General features: G+C 40.1%; 1 protein-coding gene across 2 annotated transcripts; it reads right to left on the bottom strand.

Annotated features, from left to right (window-relative positions):
• On the bottom strand, positions 1-24,369 carry MINAR1 (membrane integral NOTCH2 associated receptor 1). Of its 2 annotated transcripts, none has more exons than XM_053463498.1 (4): positions 23,727-24,369; positions 4,790-6,951; positions 2,596-2,844; positions 1-633 (listed from the first exon to the last, which is right to left on the bottom strand). In XM_053463498.1, the coding sequence occupies exons 2-4, from the start codon at positions 6,935-6,937 to the stop codon at positions 436-438; spliced, it is 2,595 nt and encodes an 864-aa protein (XP_053319473.1). In that variant the 5' UTR covers positions 6,938-6,951; positions 23,727-24,369; the 3' UTR covers positions 1-435. The 2 variants fall into 2 exon arrangements, with proteins under 2 accessions (XP_053319473.1, XP_053319474.1); XM_053463499.1 differs by having other exon boundaries at positions 494-761.

Genomic DNA, 24,369 nt, shown 5'->3' with positions numbered 1-24,369 from the left:
AACCTTTCTGGCCTAGCTGAGCGATCTCCTCTGCATCAGTTTTGCTCTTTGCTAATCCGCTGAATCTGGCACATCTTTAATAATGTCTCAACCTACCCATCTATGGGTTTTAGCATCCAAATATTATTACACAAAACCATCAAGAAAGGTTTATATTAACAATCACAATCTGAGAAGCCATCAAAAACCTTTAAAAATGGCTGATATTTGGCATGTGGGACCTATTTGCTTTCCATGTACATGCGAACCCATCAAGTCTTGCATGGTTTCAACAGTGCATTGCCCATTGCGCTGGATTGCAGTTCTTGCTTCTTTCGATTGTTTACAATGACTTGTGTGTCGACGGTAAGCGTTGTTATCGCGATTCGTGTCTATTCGCCATAAGCAAAGCCCACAAAGACTGTGGCTTAAACAGTTTCTGTACATTTACAGAGATTAGGACTTCATTGTGCAGATGGGAACAACAATCACCAGAATAACGGTACAGGCCGCTGCGGTGATGAGAGCTGCCATCTTACAGACCTTGGCTCGACGAAACTCTGCCTCCTTCCTCTTCAGTAGAGAGTCGTAGCCAGGAGTGTAAATGTCTTCCATCCAGAACTCTAAATTATTGGGGTTCAGGGACTCTTGAGTCTGTAAATGAGAGGCATAGTACCACAGCAGTATAAGATTACCAGCGAGTTCAATCAGTTGCTGGATAGCTCCATTTTCTTTGTATACTTCTGGACTCTACCTGGCCAGTTGGTTCCTACCCCACCTGTCTGCAATCAGATATACAACACCTGTAAAACACTGCATTCTGATTGTTTGATCATCGAAACTCGGAGCTGTTGTGAAACCGTTACTCAGTGTTACCGGTTTAGCTGACATATACTTTGGCTCTTCCTGCGATAGCTTAAACTGCTTTATATTCACTCTTTACTTCTGTTTTACCAATGTGTTTTTAATTACGATCTGTAATGTATTAAGAACTTGTGGGTGAATGTGCATTGTACAGCACTGCCAAATATGATGGCGCTATATAAATCTATAGAAAGAATAGTATTAATTCAGACTGATCCATGTGCGTTTCTGGTAAAGCAGGAAATATCTTCATCCTAAAGTAGACTGAGTAACATTCACATCCTCTCTGATATCTGAACGTATGTATTACTAAGTAATGTAAGGTTGCCAACAGCAGCCACTAGGTCAGGAGACTTTGAAGAACTTTCACTGATGTAACTATCCATTGTACAGGGCTAGCAAAGATCTCCCTGTGGTAGGATCACACTGGAGTTGGGTGCTCAGAATGTATGGTTAAGCCAAGGAGCTGAAATAAAACACTCCTGTCGTTTCTCCTTTGAGCAGATAGACCCCGTTGTATCTATAGAAGCCCCCTACTACAGAAGACTCCATTGTAATACACACTGCCAGATATCAGAGAGGGTGCCTTTCAGCCTTGTATGTTATTCTATCCTTTTGTTTAACACGTGCCATTTAGCATCCTTTACGATCAACGGTCAAAGCTTTCCTCAGTTCCATTCCTCTGACATTCCAACCATACGCCTGATTTAAAAATACCCATTAATCCTCTTTCCTCTACTATATCTAAAGTTCCTGACCTTCTCCTTGTACAGTTGATTGACTCTCCTCCTCGCAAGCATGTTCACTGTCTCCAGTATATTATTCCCTCTCTCAGATCCTCACCTGTTGTGCTGCAAGATCAGAAACCCCCCCAACAAGACCTCTCGCGCCACAAGAAATCAGCACCCCCACAGCCAGCAGGAGATCTCTGCTTCAGTATCTGTGACACGGTTCTCTGTACTTCATATTCTGACCTCTAAACGTCACCCTCTGTCTGTTGGCACTCCCCGAGGTTCAGTTCTTAGATCTTTATTGTTTTTTTCTCTCTCTATTCTCTTTGCTTACAGATTCAAAATACTATTTGCATGGTGATACCGAACTCCTCATCTTCTCTACATCCTCATCGATGCCCACACTTAAACGATCCCCCTGCTGTAAATAACCCGACAATGATGTCTACACCAACAGCTGTCTGCCTTGACGAAACTTTTCACTATGGTCTTTTCTCCGTTCCTCAAATTGTCTTATAGAATGATCTACCTGCTCCAGCCGATTCTGCCCTGACCGTTACATACTATTTAACCCCTTGTGTATCTATGTGCTAACATTTGTTATTGTCTCTATAACCAGTGAAACAGAGCTGTGGAATCTTTTTTGCGCTATATAAATGAACGATCATGATAACATAACTAAAACTATGGGGAAAATGACAGCTCAGTGTAAATAAAATGTTGAAGATCTGGTATGTTGTGAAGATGGGTGTCAGTGTGGGCAGTGACTGATCTGTTTACACAGCCTGTGTGTCAAGATAACTGGTGCGTAGAATAATTGTGTATTAGGGAGAGTGATAGGGATACACGCGCTGCAAATTGGCCAATTATTGTTCTTTAAAGTGGAAAGCATGTGACAGGCTCATGTATCTCTGGAGCTTCCTAAACAATAGACACACGGTTGTATTGCATTTCTTTGCGTTTATACGTAAGCATGTAGTGTTTGTGTATTTAGTGTACCTGTGTTCCAATGACCACGTACCTGCAGGTCCAGAGCGTTCAGCCTTCCCTTCTCCCCCGAGTTGTGTGCATATTCTTCTATAGTCCATGAAGGCTGGGTCCTCTTTAACTCTGCCATTTCTGTCAGCCGCATGTCTGTGTAAATGGGGTTACTCTTCATGTGGGATTTAAGGGACGCTGGGTATGGATGTGGGCTGAAAACTTGCTCCACCATGTACGAATCCTTGTGGGATTTTCTGTGCACGTGAGGAATATCATGGTGGCGTTCAACCTACATTATAGCGCAAGTAGAAAAACAGTTATTTTGATATATTATCATAATATGGAAAATGTTACAACGAGAAAGGTACATGTAAGGTCCTTCGCTATCAAGGCGATTATTTCACATCTCCCTTTTCCATTGTTTGAGCAGTTAGGTAGTAGCACTCGGACCCCTGGTTATATATTGAGGCACATTTTAAAGGATTGTATTTGAAAGAGATCTTGTGGGCGTTAATTGTTGATTTTAAATCAATATACTCGGGCTGACTATTTTGTGTTGCTGTTTTTCTTACTGTTATGTCTTACTTTTCAGTGTAAATGAGTTTGACTGTAGAATCTGTGCTGATTTCCAGATTCACTTACTTTTTCAATTTTGGGTCAAATTGACAAGGACTGGCGCAAGAAGGACTTTGGGGTTTATTCGTGAAAGAGATAGTTGACAAACAAGTTTTCAGGAGAGCTGTGTTTTACCTGCTGAATTTTCTATAAATTATGAGGAGCCAACACCAGTGAGCTTCGGCAGCAGGAAAAGGTTGGCTTACCCTAATGTATAGTGAATCGGAGACATTTCTTCAAAGTCTCCTTATACAATGAACTTTACATTATGCAGGGCCCAGCTCAGTCTTTCTTGCCGGGCAAACCTGCCAGTGGTAGCCCTTCATAATGAATCGTGAAGCGAGAAAGTTAAAAGTACAACTATGTTGCAAACGCTCTTGACAACTCTTGTTTTATTGAATAAACCCCTTTAGCATTTTCTCCGCAACTCAGCTACAAAGTCACATGTCCTTTTGAGTATGCATCAGAACTTATTGTACATGAGACCTCTTCATCAAACAGGTTGGGAACCTACACCAGTGCAACCATTTGCGACAGTTCAAAATTGGGCAGTAAGTTTTCTAAAATCACCGCTTTATAGAATGTTTCACTCAGGGGTTCATTCTCCAAAGGGAAAATTAATAGGGGAGGATACCTGTGTTTCAGCTCCTTGGTTTCTCTATTGAGGGCCATTTCTGGATGGATTCTCCAGAAAGAAGGCTAAGCTGGCCCTGTATAATGTACAATTCAATGGATGAAGAAATCTCACTGGGTTAACTATACATTATACCTGCAGCAGAAACTCACTGGGGTTGGACCTTCATAATCCATAGTAAAGTGAAGGAGCTGAAACACAACTCTCCTAATAACACTCCTTTTAGCGATTGGAGCCCTAAGTAACGATTTCATTACTCAAGAGCTATTTTAATACACAAGGAAAGCTGTTTTCAGTTGGTTTGGGTCACCTCTGCAGAGCTACCTCAATGACTATTATAAACCACGTTTTGCTTCAGATTAATAAGATTCATTTAGATTCAATGTAATGCTATTCCTCTCTATACACACACTTACATCACCAGTTTTTACACACTGTTGCTATCTTTAGTCACGTTTTCACACATTCGATATTTTTCCTTGTGATCACTCTAGGCATGGTAACATTTTCTTTTTAAGATAAAGACAACGAAAAGCCGGATTATTAAATATTAGTTTTCCCGCAATTTGTAGTGTTTGTGAAATATATTTGATTTGTCATTTGTGAAATGTAATTGCAAAACTGCAATAAATGAATGTTTTTCTGGTTGCAACTATTGTAAGGTTATCATATATTTTTGGTGTTTTAATTGTTTTTATTTGCTAGTGTAATAAAAGGTTACATTTCACAAACATTTTAAAGAAATAGTCAAATTCTAAAGTTATCACAAAAGCATAATGGGTGCATGTAGCTTAATGATGTAGCCTATCATAAATTGCATCAAAATGTCAACAGACTGGCAATTAATTGAAATGTCATCATCTCTACGTATATCCTTAGACAATTACTTGACTTTGACCCCCTCAATTTGTTTATATTGTCCACCTTCATCATAAAAATATATTTGCAAGTATACAATGTGTTTTTCGCATGCTAATTTAATTACCTCTTTAGACTTGCGATGCCAATCTCTGCTGTTAGATCCTCCTTGATCTTTTTTCTCTTCTTCAGATATACTAGTTTGTTTAGAATATCCCCATGGCCTACAATCATGTGGTGAGTTTGCTATTTTAGGGTCGTTAATTGAAATATCATCAGTCAACGATCGGACAGAGCGCTGCGTAAAGAGATTTTTCTTCAGGGCTTTGACGCGAAGGCTTTCACTGGTACTATTATTGACATCAGAACAGCAGCACTCAGGCTTACTTTCCCCATTCCCATTGCGGGATGTGTTTTCATCTGGAAATGGGTTTGGAGATACCCTTGAGTTGGAAACAGAATCGTTGCTGTGAGACTGGCCTTCAACTTCCAGCTTGCTCTTTTCAACAGGCTGCTGGATTCTCTCGTCTAGCTTATTCAGTTTGGCCAGCACTTGAGACACTTCATCACGCACACCAGATAAGGACTCCAGTTTCTTCTCAATTTCTCCTATTCTCCTAACTAATTTTCTGACGCTGCTCTTTAGCTCCTCTTCATCTCCGGTGTCTGTCCGGGGTCCCTTTGTTGGTTTGCTATTTGTTCGGTTTGCCGCATGCTCTGGAGAGCTTTCAAGGTCTGCCCGTGGTGTTTGAACTAAAGAACCACTGCTGTTATAGCAAGATGATTGAGGGATTCCAGAGGAGCCACAAAGACTCATATCATCTAAGAAGCGGAATATGTCACTTATGTCATCACTAATGATTTCAGAGTCTGCCTCAGATTGATTACGGGCCCTCCCTTCTACATAGCGGCTGCAACTCGAAGGGACATTTGACTCCTTTGCTTTTTTCGTCTCGTTTTGTTCAGTTTGTGTACCAACACTTTCTGTCTTGTCAATGCTGTATTGGCATGATGGAATTTTAGTATTCTTGTCCCTAAATCTCTTCAGTGCCTCCTGCTTTTCAACATCCTGAGGCTCACAGAACTTTTTTCCATTAGACTTTAATGCCAAGTCAGGTAGGTAAGAATGGTGCCTTTCAGGCACAGACACAAAATTTGTAGTCTGGACCAAACCTTTGCTAGTGTAGCACAGGTTGTCTTCTTTTCTGTTAAAAAAGGAACGTTCAAAATCAGGCACCTCTTCCGTATTCAAGCTCCAGCTTTTCACTGGCTTGGTCAAATTCTGCTTTTGTTTGCTTGAGAACTTTTTATGATCTTGACATCCTATCTTTGTGGTTGGGCCAAAGTAAGTAGAAGCCTGAAGGTCATCTAGGCTCTCATGTTTCGCCCTCCGGAAGTCATCAGAAGAGGAGTAAGAAGTGTTCAGATAATGAGAGCTATAGGGCATCTCAAAACTATGATTAAAGAAAACTGTTTTAGGGCTGACCTTTTCATCATGTTTTTTCAATGTCACATCTGGGGACATTCTCATCATGCTATGGAAATCTTCCTTGAAAACATCCCGCCTCTGCCCTGTGGAAGAAGAGAGTCGGAATGGCTCCTCACTTGGTGTGGGTGGCAGTGATTCTGTCTCAGACATTGGCTGGCTGGGAAAATAGGTACTTTGCATTTCACAAGACTGAGGCGTTACCATGGGGTAAGAGTCCATAGCTTGCAACCTGTCCAAGGAACCTGCACGACCATTTCCCTCTTGTTTGACTCCAAGGAGAAAGTTTGGCTCTGGGAGGAAGGTGTGGCGCCCTTCACATTCATCCTTGTGACAGCTGGAGGACCTAGTTATCGAATAGGTACGACCAGTATCTCTCTTCTGTGTTTCTTTGTGAGGAGCAATGTCTGTCCCACTGTAAACATCATTGTCTGACTCTACTGCCTCTTTCTGCTTTGTCTGCTGTTGCATGGGAAGCTTTTCTTTAGCAACACCATCATTCATCTGTATCAGGTTAAATATGGTGACTATATCTGCAGCTGCTATGATCTTTTTTGACTGTTGGTTGTCCGCTGCGTTCCTCATCTTGTCTCGGAAGAGTCCTGATGGGAAGCTTGGATCCTGGCATGCTGTGTAATACAAGAGGCTACGCAACTTCGCTAGTTCAGGTAGATCATAGCGAGAACACAAGGACTTGCAAAGATCTTGATAAGATACTGAATTTTGTTTAGAGTCTAAATCTTCCAGGATCTTCACAAGAAGGAAAGAGCAGTCCTGAGTTTCACTCATGTTGGCCAAGGTTCCTAAAAATGGTTCAACAGGCACAAAATTAGAACAAGTTTTTTTATATACCCTACCATCAACATCTACAATTTGTTTTAAAGAATGAGTGTGATGTGTGGGCTATGGATTGATATGTCACAAGCTAGCTTAAGTGGCCCTTGTAGCCTCCATACAGAGCCATACAATGACCTGCATTTAAGGACAACCAACATACACAGCCTCTGTGAGGCACACCAAGGTCTTTCTTCACCGTTGTTTGTTTCTTGCACTAAACCTAGCTACCAATCACAAGACCACATAAAGAACACGTGAATAATAATGCAAATTGTGTACGCACTAGTGTATGTGCCATCATTAAAATGACATGGCTAAAATTCTCTTTTCCCCTTTCTCTCCCTCTACCCCCTCTCTTCCGTCAATTTATCTCCCCGTTCTCCTGCTTCCTCTTTTTCTCACTCCCTTCCATACTTCCCTCTCTCCCTCCCAAAAACTTTGTTTTTTCTCTGATTTTTCGAAAGAAAACATAATGTACGTGTTCACAATGAATACTATTGACTCTGAGAGACACATGGATGTATTCAGATGCATATACACAGACTTAAAGCATCAACTAGGAATTTCCATCTCAGTACAAGAGGATGCTTCTGTGCAGAACATTTTTGTCAACCTGGACACAGCACACAGGATGTGAAGCTTTTGATACTGATAGGATAATTCTGCACCCGGAGGAAGTGGGAGAGAAAAATATGGGAGGTCATACTGATATGCCATTCTCATTCTAACATGCATACTCTCTACCTCTCGCACCCCTGTACCTCACCCGCAGCTGTTTGGTGGAGAAGATAGCACAGACAAGCCGCTTTAATGATAAGCTGTTTGGGGGAAAATATGGCATAGACATGCTGTTTCAAGTTATTTTTTTACTTGATTCCCTCTTCTGGGGAAGTGGCTTCACGTGGGGGTGGGGCTAGACACATGTTGGGGTATGGCCCGTACAGCGCCCCCTGACCAGAGAGAGGAGAAACTAACCCAAAGACCAGGGGAAGCAGAGCTTAACCTAAAATGTTCCCAGGTATGCCCATTTCTGATAGACTGCTGTTTTTACCTCTGTCACTAGCCGTATTACTCTAGCATATATTAAAGTAAAACATAGTGGGTTGTAACTCCACAATTCACATCTTAAATCACATAACTGTATTCTTCCATCTGAAGGAGAGGCCTCTGAGGTCCTGAACTTAAGTAGCTATACATCTTCCTCTATGTTTGCCTAATAAAAGGTATCAGAATTGACTTAAGACTAGACTAGTCAAATTTACTGAGTTTTGGTACATACAGTGATTCGTACGAAGCCACAAAAACAATCTCTCTCATGCTCTCTAAATGTTTCCTTGCCTTCTCTGCTGACCATTTCTGCTTCCGCATCTTCTCTTCTTTTTTTCTATCTTCAATCTGCCTTCTTCACTCTTCTATCTTTGTGTGGGCAAAATGACGGCCCTTGCAGTGATATTGTCCCCCTGATTTGAGGATTGGGAAGAGGACGTCACCACAAGCCCTGCCATTATGGATGAAGTTCCCGGCGGTTTAAGCCCGCGGAGATGTGGTCGAAGATAGAAGATAACAGATTGAAGATGACGAAGTGGTCGGCAGAGAAGATAGGGAAACATTTAGAGAGAATGAGAGTGTGAAAGAGTTAGAGTAAGAGTGAATATGGGCACCATGCAATGAATTTTGTTTACAAATAAAAAATGTCACGAATGGGCAGGGAAGCTGATTCGTTAACCGAAAAAAAATTGGCCAAAAACAAACTGAAAAATTTGTCAAAATACTTTTTTTCCCATTTGAACAGGTCTACCAAAGTCCATTTTCCTAATTACCCGAGAGGAAATTCTCAAAGCAAAGTGGCCCATAGAGAAATTGTCCCCTGGCATCCGCTTTAGACATGTAGATGGGTCAAAGAGAAGAACCAAGACAAATATTTGAAACCACATGTGCTCTGCTTCTTGGTTCAGATACATGTCTATAAAACCCTCTGTAAGACACTCCTTATGTCAAAGGCATATGACAAAAATACAAATAGGATACATACCATTTATACAGAGAGATTTATTGAATTTTAATGCCTGTGATAAATCTCTAGGACATCATCACACATGTCAGATAAAGCCGTTTTCATGAGCCAAAGGTTGAAATGCAACATCAGCTGGGGGTATGCAACTCTAACCAGCCGGCAATGGTTGATGGAATATGCAGCCAAACATTAGCGGGAAGGAGACAGTTCACACGTCCCTGACATGTTTGCTTACATTTGTTGTTCCTCTTACAGCATTCTTCATAATTACAAGATTAGTTATTTGGCAAAATTGAAATTGCCAATTTATGCCTCGGAAGCGGTCTATGCAGTTGATTGTTCTGCTGGGCTCATTGCATGCTGTGATTTAGGAGCGTCCACAGGGGCAGGGATGCAGTAATTAATCACGAACACGACGAGGAAGACTAATCAGAGAACTCACTCTCAGGGACTGTTAAAAAAAAAAACCTGCAGCATTTCCAAGAAGCAAATGGAGGGCAGGGATCTGATGATGGAAAGGAAGAGCTTATATCATAAAAAAATTTAAAGTCTACAATAAATAGACTGAAACGTTGTTTGGAAAACTGGAGTTTCTCGAGTAGTTATTTAAAGAAGTCCCTGGAGTGCCGGTAACTATTTTTGGATTTTGTATAAAAAAAATTGAAGGTATAACACGGGAGATCTTAATAGTGAAAATACACATAGAAATATTTTTTTCGCAAGCAATATGTAAAATGGCTTATTTGAAGGCAGAGGACTCTAATGTATCCGCTGACCGCAGATACAATGTAAACAAAGGTCCATGACCTAAGATTATGGAGACCAGGACGTGATCCATTAATGGTCTGTTACCCCTAGAGGTGTGGGGCCCAGGACAAAGTGAATTCATTAATTTAAATTATTACATTGCCTTGCCAATGCCTTAATGCAATCCCACCCAGAGAAAATACTAAAATCTCATAAATGTATTTCCTTTATAACTGGTATAAGGCAACTTCCCTGGTTTCTTGTATAAATATTACCGTCTCTGCAGTTAGTAATAAGTCACTAGACAGCACCTAAATAACCTTATTTTACCCCAATTAACATGAGATGAGTTTTTTTTTTCTTTAACTGCTCTACCACTCCTATTTTCATGTTAATAAAACTAATTTTCTACTGCATGCAGATCAGTACATGCATCAATAACCTAAGCGAGAATTCTTTCAGCCGACTACCTTTACTGTATAGATTTATTTTGAAATAAATGTTTACCAATATGATTGTTATTTGTGTAATTTATTTGCATGAGCTCCTCTAGATGATGTGGATGAAAAATAAATGTCTTTTACAGTATCTCGAAATAACTTTCTATTGTATTATAGTAATTAAATAAAAGGTCACGTCAGGATCACCGATGCAATGTAAACTTTAAATTGAATCCATCATCAACCATTTGTCAAACTATATTTTACATCTAAGTGTAAGCAAAGCCCAAAAGCATCTATGTTTCTCAGCCTGTGGAATGCAAATGGTTAACCACAGTCTAATATTAGAAGTTAGAATCAGCACTGCATAATTTGTCAATGCTATATAAGTAAAGCTTACCATAAGAAATAATGTGTATTAGAATGCTACAAAATATACTGGCGTCTATGCAACATGGACAGCAATCTGTGTATATATATGTATATATATATATATATATATATATATATATATATATATACACACAGTATATGTACTACATGGACTATATGGACAAAAGTATTGGGACACCTGACAATTACACCAACAGAGACTTTCATAACATCACATTCTAAGTACATAGACACTATATGACGCTATAGCAGCTTCCACTCTTCTGGCTTTTCACAACATTTTGGAGTGTTTCTGTATACATATAGTCAAAGATGGGAATGTACCTTTAATTTTTAATAAATAATCAAATGCAATAGTGTGGTGAGAGGACAGAATCCTGTAACCTTCATAGGAATGTTGAACTGAATCACAGTAATGACTAATTAATTTGAGGAAAGGGTAAGATTGTATGTGTATGGTGCATTACCAATTAAAACAATAATTGTGTAAGTTTGTCAGACCATACACATGTATAGGGAAAAAACAGCAGGCAACCAGAAATAGCAATCGGGGAATGAGCAAGACAATCTGACAATAACAGCGGGGAGCTCAAAAAGGGAATTGAGATGCGCTTTCTAGTAATGAGCACGAGGAATGTGAACCAAGTTTGGGTTATTTTTAACTCTTCTTCCAACATAACCTCAACATCTAGGGCTTACCTGTCATATCCCTAGAACCGAGCCTTAAGATGGCCAGCGTTCCAAACAAAAAAAAAAAATTCAGTCTGGGTGATTGCATTTGAACATCTACAAAATTAGTAGTTTCAAAATAGGCACAAAGGTACACCCTTTTTTAATTCTATGGGTTTACATATCAGGACAAAATAACAATCATCTGTTCCTTAGCAGGTCTTTGTTTAATTATTTTTTTTATTAATTATTCAACAAAAATAAAGCCAAAATGAAGAAACCATGTGTGAAAAACTATGCACACACTTACTGCTTCCATAGGAATCAAGACAGGTGCTGCTAATCAAATGCCCTTGATTAATTAATCATCAACCAGTGTGATCATCTCCATAAAATCTTAAGTTGGAAGTTTGTTGGTCTGGAGCATTCACAATGCCAAGGAGAAAATACATCAGAATGATCTTAGAGAAGCAATTGTTGCTGGGAGTTATGCTGTTTTAGGTCTGAGGGCCAGATGTCACCGACACATTCAGTGTAATGATGTTTGGAGGGGGAGGCAAAAATGTCACTGACAAAGAGTTTGGGCACAAAGATGGCACTGATGGGCTGTTTGGGGAAGAACGATTGCAAAGGGCAGCCTGCAATACTTTTATTTAATTCCAGGACATGACATGGCCACCCTATGGTCATCTAAATACTATTTAACAACATGTATGTAGAACACAATATTTGTGTATACATGGAAGTAAATGAATTACTACTACCTGCAATTATTACATCGGAAATATATGGCTGTTCTCTTTTTTATATAGATCCTGGCCCCACACATTTTGTGCAATGTGTCTCCATTATACATACTTCATACCACAGGGCAGCATTTCACATAGAATGTTCAGTAAAATGTTAAATTTACATGTTCTCTGGATATGTTTGATATTTTCTTGTATAGTTTTAAACCTTGGTAAGTGAAACATTTTTTTCTGGTTTGCATTACAGATCCATAAAGCCTGCTGTATATGAAGCCAGTAAGAACGTGCGGAGGGATGTGGAATCTCTTTAATGTTCTCTTTCTCATACCCTGGTCCTTTTAATAGGCAATAAAAGTTACATCTTGTAAATGAAGCCTGCTTTATGGACCCGGCACTATGCTCACCCATGCTTTAACAGCATACCGAAGTCCACCTCCTGTGAATTCTCAGCTGGGTATTTAGTGTCCCCGATTGCATAATGCAGCCTCCAGCATCTTATATGGGTGACTATAATGTCATACAGTTTTCCGAATGAATCTGTGCCTCATCTACAACTCCGCTACCTTCAAAATTATTAAGCCAGAAAACAAAAGATGCATTGAAAACATTACTGGTGTCTTCACATAAAAGGCTCATAAGCTTCTGGGTATACATTGTCGTAAGAATGTCCCAATGGACACTTACAAGTAGACGCTGATACAATTATACAAAGTGTATGGAGTAATGGCACAAGATACTAAAAACAACCAAAAAAAGAAATTACTAGCATCAGTTGCTGCATCACATCAAGGAAAATATTGCCGAAAAGTGATTTGGGTGCAAACTGTGAAAAGTGGTCTTATCACCATAGCAATCAACAGAATGCTCCAGTTCATTGGACCATTCCATTGGATGCCAGAATGACCTCTTTTCACATTTTGCACCAGAATCCCTAATAATCGACTCTTGGAACATCGAATGGTATGGGGTTATGTGTAAAAGTACTTCTAGTGCAAAGCGTGAAATGTCATCTTATCACCACACTTTGCATTAGAATCACTTTTTATACACAGCCCTGATATGATATTTGCAGAACTCAAGGTGATTCACAGCTGCCAGAATCATACAACACCATTGTCAGGTTCGAATTTACACTCATAACACATGCTAGTAACAGGCCACATATGTGTAATATTACATGTAGTATACAGCACAAAATGTCTTCACTGTGACAAACCATTAACTGCATCAAAATGTATTTGTTAATTTATAAATTATGGTCTTGCATATAAATGGGAACTGTAAATAACACAAAAAAACTTTGATGAAATGAAAGTTAATGAATTACCGTCATTTGTTTATATGCGGTGTTAACACTTCATTCAACAACTCAGTTATTTTTAGAAATACTTTATTTTAAATTCCTTATGCTTCTGCACTGGGTTTAAAGAAAATACATTGAAAAATACTATTACAACATAGACATAGGAGGCCAGAACGTCATGGTCATCTGGTGGGAACTATTTGTACTTTTAGTGACTCTGTTGGGTTTTACTCTTCCCTTTTTACCAGATGTTGGAATTTTACATACGCTTACAGACTCATGATAACACACACTTACACATACACAGTCATGCTCACACACCTACTTACAAATATACATTTATATTAACACATACCCCCTCTCACACACACACACTTACACATACTTGTTCTTGCTAACATGCACACTTGCGCATTATTGCTAACACAGGCACCTACACTCTCATTCTAACACATATACATAATTCTTTCCTTATTCCCGCAGTTTCCCGCTATGCGAGCAGCTTCACTTCTACAGCAGGGTCGCATAACATTGTTTTAATGGTGAAATTTTGTTATATGTTATACGTATTTCCTCCTTTATTCTCCAGCTGTTATTTTGCCCCTGGAACATTGTGCAAGGGTTCATCTCCTATTACAGTATACAGTTTTTATGAATTATGTGTAAATGCAACCCATTCTTGCTTGGTCTGTATTAAGGTCACCCACACATCGAGGGGGTACGTGTTCAGATTACATTGCCCAGGATTCCTAATGCACTGTTTTCATGTTGATTCTCATGTTATTGTTAATTTTGTTGTTTTCGTTCCAACATTCTTTGCGATAATTCATGGAGTTCAATAAACGTGAATGAACTGTACCTTGATAAACTTTACAGCCTACAATAAGAGTGTAACAATTTTTCAATAAAAAGAAAAAATAAAACTAAGCCTATGGCCATTACTATAACTATGTTTAGAAATTCAATTAAGGAAAAAGTGAAGAGATGAAAAACTCTCCAAAAATGTTCATGATCATTTCCGGGAAGGGCTCCAGATCACCCCGAGGCTCCTGCATCATGACAATTAGTTGCTGAAGTGTACGAGTATATTTTAGTCTTGAGGTGCTGGGACTGGTTTTAAACCCCTGGCTCCCACATATTTCCTCTTACTACCTTCTATATATATATATAGGTTTTCAGGTATGTTTATGTTGTTGCTAAGCAGACACCTATTTACCTATTTACCTCAAACCTAGGCCTGACCCAGGGCAGCGTCCCCAACCCCCCCAATCCACGGCAGTTGTCCTTATTACAGATATGATGTCATATGAATGAATTAATTAAGCCATGACAGTTGTCCTTATTGCAGATATAATGCCTATGAATGAATGAAGTCATTCTATGGAGTCCTCCATAACATAAATGGACCAGTTGGGATGTTCAGAGTAAATGGCGCACCTGTTTAGCGCGACAGCTGGACTGCCATCCTCCAGGACATGCAACCCTAGGTCTAAACCTTACACGTAAATCAGGGCTGGACTTTTAAGGCTCCAGCCGGGGTGGCAGATCAGGTAAGTGTGGTGCTGTCAGCCAGCAGCCCATCCTGCATTTGTCTGGTGTGCCAGATAGCTAGTTCGGGGCCTGGCCTAAACCCAGTAAACCCCTATAGGCCAGAATTAGTTGCTGCTGCCACATAACGATTTCTCAAATAAATAGTCTGCACAACATTAATGATGTTTCAGCCACCCAAGTACTAACTAGGGAACATTGGAAATGTGAACCAATATCATCAGTTCCAGTAATTAAAATTATTAGCAAACTACAAATAATTGTGATGTTTACAAAGTAATATGCAAATACCAAAGAGTTAAAGGCAGGCCGTCTCCAATAACGATGCCCTGGTAACAGATTCTTAAAATATATATCTTATTGAATCAACTTAGCTATATTTATTAACAGCAAGTAATCAATTTAAAAGTGCGAATCCACCCACTGACGATAACTCTTTTAGAACTAAATGCAGCACCGGATATGTTATTCCAAGTACTATTGATGGCCCAAACTCATCCTAGAAATAACTCTTTAATCAAGTAAAATTTTGTCGTATTGAACGTTTTTGCTGGGAACACTTAATTGTCATGTGATACAAAGCAGGCGCTTCTGGGGTTTCTGTGTTGTGTTATGTTATTAAACCTTCAGAAGAACGAATAAAATAAAAGATCTGGTTTATTTGCACAACGTACTAGAGAGTGCAATTAATGTTTTTTCTAGCTGGACCACCACTTTTAATATCGGAAATAATGTTGCTCCTGGTCTACTGTAATATGACAATATGGCCCAAGGGCTGGCTGAGCATACTAAGAGTAATAGGACTTCTCCAACAGATTACATTATTGATGGTGAACAAGGGTCTCTTGAATTATCCCTAATACCATCTTCACTGCCGGGTCCTAGTAAGAACTGCTTTTCAGCACCACTAATAAGAACTAGCTAAATTGGCTGTTTAATATTCTTAGTGCGTGCCGACCTTGAAGAGATTTCTACCAACTGAAAGATCCAAAGATCGTTGTATAATCAGATTTTAATAAAACATGTGAAATGCACAGCAGGCAATTAACCTCATCCCTGTGTTGTGTGGACATGCCGTCACAGTACATCAAAACGGCAAGTGAATTAACAATATTTTATATACGTGCAAAACATGTTTTTAATCGTGTACAAGATACTTGCTATTTTAACACAAAATGCTATAATATATGTTCCCCTGATGCTGATATGTTATGATGTCATTGATGTCTCCATGGTGGTAACTGGCCAGTAGTTGATCTAATCAACAATGTTGGCCAATCGGCAGACCTATAGCTTTTGTTCTTGAATTCCATGGTGGCCAGCTGCCCGCTAGACAAACGTGATGAGAGTCACAATAATTAACACATGCTGGACCCGAGATGACCAATGTCTGTTTGTACTATGTGATAACTGTCCTTTCCATTAAATAAAATGGATTCATTGAATCGAACCTGTGAATATGTTATCCACTGAGCTTTGTGGGTCAATACATTAGTCGGTCGTCAGTGGTGCAAATCGCCGTCCGATTCTTGATCCCAAGCATACGTCACTGTGAGGTCTTTAAGGGCAATTGTCGCTTGCACAGCTTTAATCATCATTAAAACTAGCCATAGATATTGACCTTTGCTTTTCAATCAATGTACCGTATTGGCTCGGATATAGGCCGCCCCCGTATATAGGCCGCACCCTAAAAGTTTGGTGCTTTTTTAAAGAAAAAGTTTTTTTTCTTTAAAAAAGCACCAAAAAAAACATGCTGCCACTCTGTCCCCCCCCCCGAGATATGCTGCCACTGTCCTCCCTCCCCGAGATACGCTGCCACTGTCCTCCCTCCCCGAGATACGCTGCCGCTGTCCTCCCTCCCCGAGATACGCTGCCGCTGTCCTCCCTCCCCGCGATACGCTGCCGCTGTCCTCCCTCCCCGAGATCCGCTGCCGCTGTCCTCCCTCCCCGAGATCCGCTGCCGCTGTCCTCCCTCCCCGCGATACGCTGCCGCTGTCCTCCCTCCCCGCGATACGCTGCCGCTGTCGCTGTCCTCCTCTGCCCCCCCCTCCTCGACTTACCGGAGCAGACTCCCGGGTGTCTTGCGGGGCCGGCGAGGGACATCTACGCAATACGCGTATGCAACTTCCGGTACCGGAAATTGCATGTGCGTATTGCGTAAATGTCTCCCGCCGGCCCCGCAAGACACCCGGGAGTCTGCTCCGGTAAGTCGGGGGTGGGCAGAGGTAAAACGCTTAGATAACCTCCCGTGCCGGCACCCCCCCCCCCCGTGGGAAGTACTGGCAGGGGAGGCTGTCTGAGCGTATCGGGGAGAAGGATGCAGGTCCCCTGCACCGCTGCGGGGGATCTGTATCTTAACCCCGCTGCCTGCCCGGCGCCCGGGACTGCATGTCCCGGGCGTCGGGCGCTAGAGCACGAATATAGGCCGCACCCCCACTTTAAAAACTTAAAGTGGGGGAAAAAAGTGCGGCCTATATTCGAGCCAATACGGTAATTGTTTTGGAGTTATCTGGTTTGAAATTAACAGAATATTTTACACAAAGGAAGTCAAAATATGTGGCAGAAGGTGGCAAAACGAGCATTATACATTCCTGTCCTGCAGTACTGTTACCCTCTTCGGAATAATGACAGTAGTATGTATTTATATACATATATAAGTATGACTATGTGTATTTATATACGGCATATACACATACATATATATATATATATATATATATATATATATATATATATATATATATATATATATATATATATATACCTGTGTGTGTACGTATAGTGACATCGAGAATTGGCAGAATGTGTTGAAGCATCTGTTTTTACACTCTGGTAAAGATTTGTGTGACTGTCCATGCGCATGCCTTACATCTGTCTCCAAACATTCGACTGTGTTAAACAATTAGATGTGTATATTAATAGCACGCGTATTTCTCTCATCACCAGGCATTCCGGTCCTGAGCAGACACTATAAATACTTGACGGTTTGTGTCTGCCGTCTGCTTTACTCACCAGCGAAGCATTCTGTTGGGTTATACAGCATCCCCAGCAGCTGGGGTTCAGAGACGCCGTGCCGCAGTAAGCGCACCCTTATTATGAACACTTATGGATAGGCGCCCATGCGTAAGACGCATGCACAGCTATACGACTGCTGCTGTTAACGATCAGCCCGCAATAAAATAGAATTGTACGAGGAACGTGTCGCGTCTGTGCTTTCTTCATGCATCCCTATAGTACACTACTAGTCTGTATGAAGAACCAAATCAGATTCCAGGTGCAAAAACATTTAGCTTCAAAAGTTATTCTTTGCTACTTTTTCCAACATGTATATCTGCATAAAAGTTTTAATTATGATAGAAACAAGCAATAAGGCAAAAAAATATGGAATGTTGGGGGGAAAGAAGGGCAGTAGGGTCTCATATTTCCCACTTAGTATATCAATAAGTAGAGGGTTGTACTGCAGTCCCATCAAATACCATCCCAACAACCTCATGACAGAGTTCCTATTGATAACAGCCTTACTGTGTCTTAATATACTTTACAACAGCGCAATCTGTTAGTAAAATACCCGTCAATAATTTACCAAGCAAAGCGCCATGGCCACAGCTGCCTTCTGGCCAAGTTAAGAGAAAATTGAGTTAGGAGGTTGCCATAACTCCAAAAATATTAGAAGATATTAAAAGTAGTTTTTACAGTCATATAGAGTGATAATAAAATCTTGTCTTTTTTTTCCCTCTAGAGATCCCTCTAGAAGAATCTCACCTAGGGCTTCATTAAAAACGGTTTCCTTCCTAGGGTCGTCATCAGAGGAGTAACAGGGTCTGACATATTTTACCCGTCAAATAAAACAACCAATTCATAAACAATGAAAAGATTGGAAATGCCACCTTGAGTCATCAATCAATCTTCCAGCATATTGGCTAAAATATCAAAACCAAAGTGAATGTCATCTACAGGAAAAAAAATTGAATTCTTCCAACAAAGGTGACCTCATTAAGGTCACCAGCTATAGACGTGACACAACTAAGAAAAAAACGAAAAAGGAAAATTCTACTGGCGTTGACCGCAGATTGACAATTTTCCACTCCTTCTATTATTAAGTACCTACAAAGCTCAGTTATTGTTCAGTGTGTGAAGTGTGAAGGTATATTTATTTATATTATTCAATAATTTTTAAGTTGTTGGGGAGAGAGGAGGCCAAATCAGGATTTTGTAGCAGTACCGTATGATCAATCCCAAAGCTTAGATGGGATCCTCTCTCCACTAAGCTGCAGTGTCATGACATCTTCCATGGTGCTATGCTATGTAGAAGGACTTCTCAGGCTGGTGGGGCAGATATGACCTCACCGAACAGATAGACCTCATCTGAGTATGGAATGGTCCCACAAGTTTACCGTTTGAAGTTATGGAGTCAAAAGCCGATTCCTCTTACTTAATGCTCAGGCAGAGTTCTGTCCCTGTAGAAGAATAAGCCTTCCAGCTAGCATACTTCCCAAACTCCATATCTTATTTTCTGACAAAAAGACTTTTTGCCTCACGTATGGCAAGAGGATAATCCGCTGAAAGGACAGTTGGATGTCTCTGTAGCCCAGAAGGAAGATTAAAGAGGGGTATATTCTGTAGTTACAAAAGGAGTTAATCCTCTTCCATGCTAGTTAAATATAGCCAATGCTAAATTATCAATAGGTGAAACCGCACTGTGAATCATGAAATTAAATTAGCTGCCATGTTTGCTGTCTTTTAAAAAAATATTCTTGCAGCTTTTTAACCTAAATAATGATTTTCACAAATGTTTTATGTTTTAGCAGTGTTCTGTCCACAAGATAAATAGTTAAAGTTTATCGAAATTCTATGTTCAACGAGATACTAATAATAGCTGATATGGGAAATTGCCAAGAAAAGGCTTGCCCGAGGCCTAGAATACGGTCTCATAGTATCATGCGAACAGTGGCCCTGCTAGGAACTGATACATTTTTGACATTAAATTGATGAAGCATAAAGATGCCTCAAGTTCATGGCAGGCACAATCCTGAGTAATCAAGTTTCTTGTATAATAATATGCATAACCTGAATTAGCATTTTTATAGGAACTTCTGCTGTGGATGCGACGCCGCCATGTTGTGTACTTAAAATATATTTATATATGACATGTGCCACTTTGCATTGTATCAATGTTTTTACCGTAGTTTTTATGCCTCTTCGATTACTCTCACATGGACTCCCATGTCTAAGGTATGTGCTGTTCACTGATAATTGATCAAATGTATAGCCCTTGGTTTAATCAAAGTTTATTAATCTGCTTTTATGGTATTATTTTTATTATTACTATTATTATTACTATTATTACCTTATATTTTTATAGCGCCAACGATTTACCTAGCGCTTAATACAATACATAAATTCAAGGGGTATGACGAGACGAGAATTGACAGACTAAGACAAAGCAATACATTAGGTGGAGAGAGCCCTGCTCGCAAGCTTACAATCTTGAGGGAATGGGGTGACAAACATAAGGCACAGAGAAAGGGTGAGAGGTAGTGTGGTGGTCGTGGTGGATTCCAGAGGTTTGGAGCAGCCCGAGTGAAATCTTGTAGAGGGGAAAAGGAAGAGGTGATAAGTGAGGAGGAGAGCCTTAGCCCATGGGAAGAACGTAAGGATCGAGTAGGAGGGCAGAAATGTATGGAGGAGCATACATGATGTATGTTGAAATATAGTCTGCTGTGAGGTCATGCTGCTGTGAATGCTAGTAATGTGTAACGTGCAAGTAACCTCATTCAAATGACCCTTGGAGCAGCAGGTCCATAGCCCTTCTTACCCTTGCAAAGGTTTCATCGATAATTGGTATTATAGAGCATCATTCTCCTACAGTCTCATAATGTTTTAAAATACGCAATGGGCTACATCTTTAAATTTTTCCATGCTATAGTTTCCATGAGAACATAAAACTTGCTTGTTACAGTAAGTAGTCGGGTAAAAGAACGAAGCATGACCTGCTTCACTTTCCATTTTTTCAAATTGTATGCAGTATTTTCATGTGCATTATCCTTAGCAGCAGAGTTTAACAATGAGCCCACAGATGTCCTATTTATACCTCTTTCATGCCTCCACCCAGGGCTAGACTGGGAATAAAAAGCTGGGAATATTTGGGCAATATATTCTATTGCGTGGTCGAGCTCATGTGCCCACACTCCACACCAAAATGGCAAGAAGGCTGTAACTAGAAACCAGAGGGTCCTGGTGTGAAAGTTGGCCTGAGGAACCCAAACTTCACATGCAACATGTCCCACAGTGCCACCTTTTACCCCTAAACAGCTTGTCTGTGCCACCTTTGCACCCAAACAGCTTGTCTGCGCTATCTGTTCCACCAAGCATGTCTGTGCAATCTTTGACCCAAGCAGCTTGTCTGTGCCTTCTATGCCTCCTAAACAGCCTGCCTGTGCCATACCTGCCCCCAAACAGCCTGTCTGTGCCACATATGACCTTTAAACAGTCTACCTTTGCCACCTCTGCACCTAAATAGCCTGCCTGTGTCATTTCTGCCCGTAAATAGCCTGCCTGTGCCACCTTAACCACACAGCCCTTCTAGTCTGCCTATTTTTCAGGCTAGAAAGACCTTAACCTTTATATTATTATTTATTGTTTTATATAGTGCCATCAAATTCCGTAGCGCTGTACAACGGGTAGACAGGACATAACATATGTAGACAGGTTCTTGGTTTCATCATTTAAATTCACTATATATATATATATATATATATATATATATATATATATCTTAATCTCAACCACTTCTGCTGGGAGTCTGTTCCAGCTGAAACCCTCTAAATAAAATAAAACTTCCTTACATTAGATCTGAACCTCTAAGTCTCTAGTTTTAGCCTCCTGTCTTTCATTTTCTGCTAGCAGTAATGAACTTTTATATTCAAATTATTTAAATTTATTGGAATTTAGCATATTCACTAGTTATACATCTACTGCACGTTTAGAGAGGGAAGAGAGGTAGTGCCTACTATAACAGCGAGAAAAAGCATGGAAACAATAGCAATCATGTAATATAATGGCAGAGGAAAAAGCAGAGATAAATTACTGGTTTAGGTAATTGCTCATTAAGGAAAATCAGAATCAGTGAATGAGTTTATCGAGGACTAGGATCGTAATGAGTTTAGGGATAGAATTGGACGGCAGATAAGAACCATTTTGCCCATCTAGTCTGCCAATTTTTCTTTGATCTTGTCTTAGGTTCAGGATAGCTTTATGTCTATCCAATGCATGTTTAAATTCCCTTAATGTATTAACCCCTTACCACTTCTGTTGGAAAATTGCTGCACTTATCTTCCATGCTCTCAATAAAGTAAAAAATCCTTACATTACATCTAAGCCTCTAGCCCTCTAGTTTTAGATTATGACCTATTGGTCTAACATTTCTCGTCCTTTGAAATAAGCCTCCCTCCTGTACTTTGTTAAATGTTGCTCGTCTTTCTCTTCTTTCCTCATGCCCTAAATACCCCTGTATAGATGGGGGGATACAGATAACTAGGGGTGACCTAGACAATCTCGCACTGATGGAAAACACAGAATCACTTTTTAATTGGACCAAGAATCCTAACTAGAAAGACTAACTGGTCAGATGATGACTGGCACCCAGTATTTGATTGCACCAGGGCTCCCACTTTACCCTCACTGAGCACTGCACTGTACAATAGTATTTAACACTGTATTTGCTGTTAATAATGAAATACTAATAAGGATCAAATTCCTCGGATTAATGTCTTTCAAATGTGTTTTTACTGCCACTATGTTACAGGGCCACTTGGCTCGCCTTGCCCTGTAAGCCCATGGAGAATGTCCCGAATGGGTGAAAAAACTTTAAAGAACCCGGATCTAGCCAAAAGAAAATGTACAGGACCGATACTAACTAACATATTAAATAGTAAACAGTTAAGTTTGTATCTATAAATGATATGTACACATGATTGAATAAATGGAGGAAGGCATATTCCGTAAATATGCTTGAAAATGCTCTAATGGTATGAATGCACATACAGTACTATACTGTCTAGTCGTGACGCGTACACATATATACAACAAGGAAGCAACATTCCAAACACCACTACTGACTGGTTTGTATGTATTGGTATATATGGGCGACATCACACCCATATAAAACCCATAAATAAAAGTAATTAAGAGGAATCACAAATACAACATTGGATACACGTGTACCTTGCATAACATGTATATGTTAAGCTACAAATAAGATTTCAAACACCACACACACGTGTATTCATGTACATACGAAGACAACATGGTAAGCACCAAAAATGGCATATACACACATAGACAGGCTTTAAAACACACATTATGACATGTGTACATGAACAACATTACAACCACATCATGTATACGGATTCCTTCAGAGTAGAGCTTTCACCTGTATATTAAATGTCCCAACCATTTACAGACAAAGTATCGGGGAAGAAAAACAATTGACTAGCAGCTTATTTTTCCTCCAATATAGTTTGTGTGTGTGCAGCAATATAGCACTAGTAAAGGCTTAAATCACAACACCATAAGGGTCAGATATACCTGCAACAGCAAGCACTCTTATTACCTGTTAAGGCAAGTACAAGATGGTGTTGGCATGTATGAATATATGTTACACTGCATCAGAAACAAATGTATTGGCATAACACTATAATATATATATATAAATACAAATACATACATATATATATACATAAACACCTAGAGATGACCTGTAAAGGTAAGTAGAAATGCATTCTTCCTAAATCGTCCCTCCCCTATTTTGTTGTGGCTCCACTCTCTGGCCTCCCAATCTTCAATCCCTTTGCATCCACACCTTTTCTCATCCACTTACCTGTAGCTCAGAAGCCAAAACAAATAGCTGGCTGCAGGACAGAGCAGAGGACTGGTGTGTGTTGGTGAAAGCTGGCTGTAGGACAGAGCAGAGTACTGGTGTGTGTTGGTGAAAGCTGGCTGCAGGACAGAGCAGAGGACTGGTGTGTGTTGGTTAAAGCTGGCTGCAGGACAGAGCAGAGTACTGGTGTGTGTTGGTGAAAGCTGGCTGCAGGACAGAGCAGAGGGCTGGTGTGTGTTAGTGAAAGCTGGCTGCAGGACAGAGCAGAGGGCTGGTGTGTGTTAGTGAAAGCTGACTGCTGTGTTTGTGGCATATATTGCAGTGTGCATCCTATGTAGGGCATACAGTATGTGGCATGTATTATAGTTTATGGATCTCAGAACATGTGTTCATGCACATAGAATTTGTATATTGTAATCCCTGTGTGTGCAGAATTACCCCACATACAATGTTTTCAGTGAAATGTTACTGTGTTCTTTTGCAGAGGAACCTGTGTGATCCTTGCGTGTATATGTACTATGTGTATGTCTATAAAGTAATGCATATATGTAAGTGAACATATAGAAGGCAGGTTCCCTTTACATGTGCAGCCTGGGTAAGGTGTGGATTGTAGTCTGCCAGTTGATGTGTATGTGTTCTACCT

Source organism: Spea bombifrons, chromosome 4 (assembly GCF_027358695.1).
Source record: "Spea bombifrons isolate aSpeBom1 chromosome 4, aSpeBom1.2.pri, whole genome shotgun sequence".
NCBI lineage: Eukaryota > Metazoa > Chordata > Amphibia > Anura > Pelobatidae > Spea > Spea bombifrons.
Note: the sequence above shows the minus strand (reverse complement) of the source record. Positions and strands in the feature narration are given on the sequence as shown.

Coding starts and splice junctions, on each gene's coding strand:
- MINAR1 (XM_053463498.1), bottom strand. CDS start 6,937: ATGAGTGAAACTCAGGACTGCTCTTTCCTTCTTGTGAAGATCCTGGAA. Junction 2,845..4,789: donor GGCATCGCAAGTCTAAAGAG/GTAATTAAATTA, acceptor GCTATAATGTAG/GTTGAACGCCACCATGATAT. Junction 634..2,595: donor TGAACGCTCTGGACCTGCAG/GTACGTGGTCAT, acceptor TCTCATTTACAG/ACTCAAGAGTCCCTGAACCC.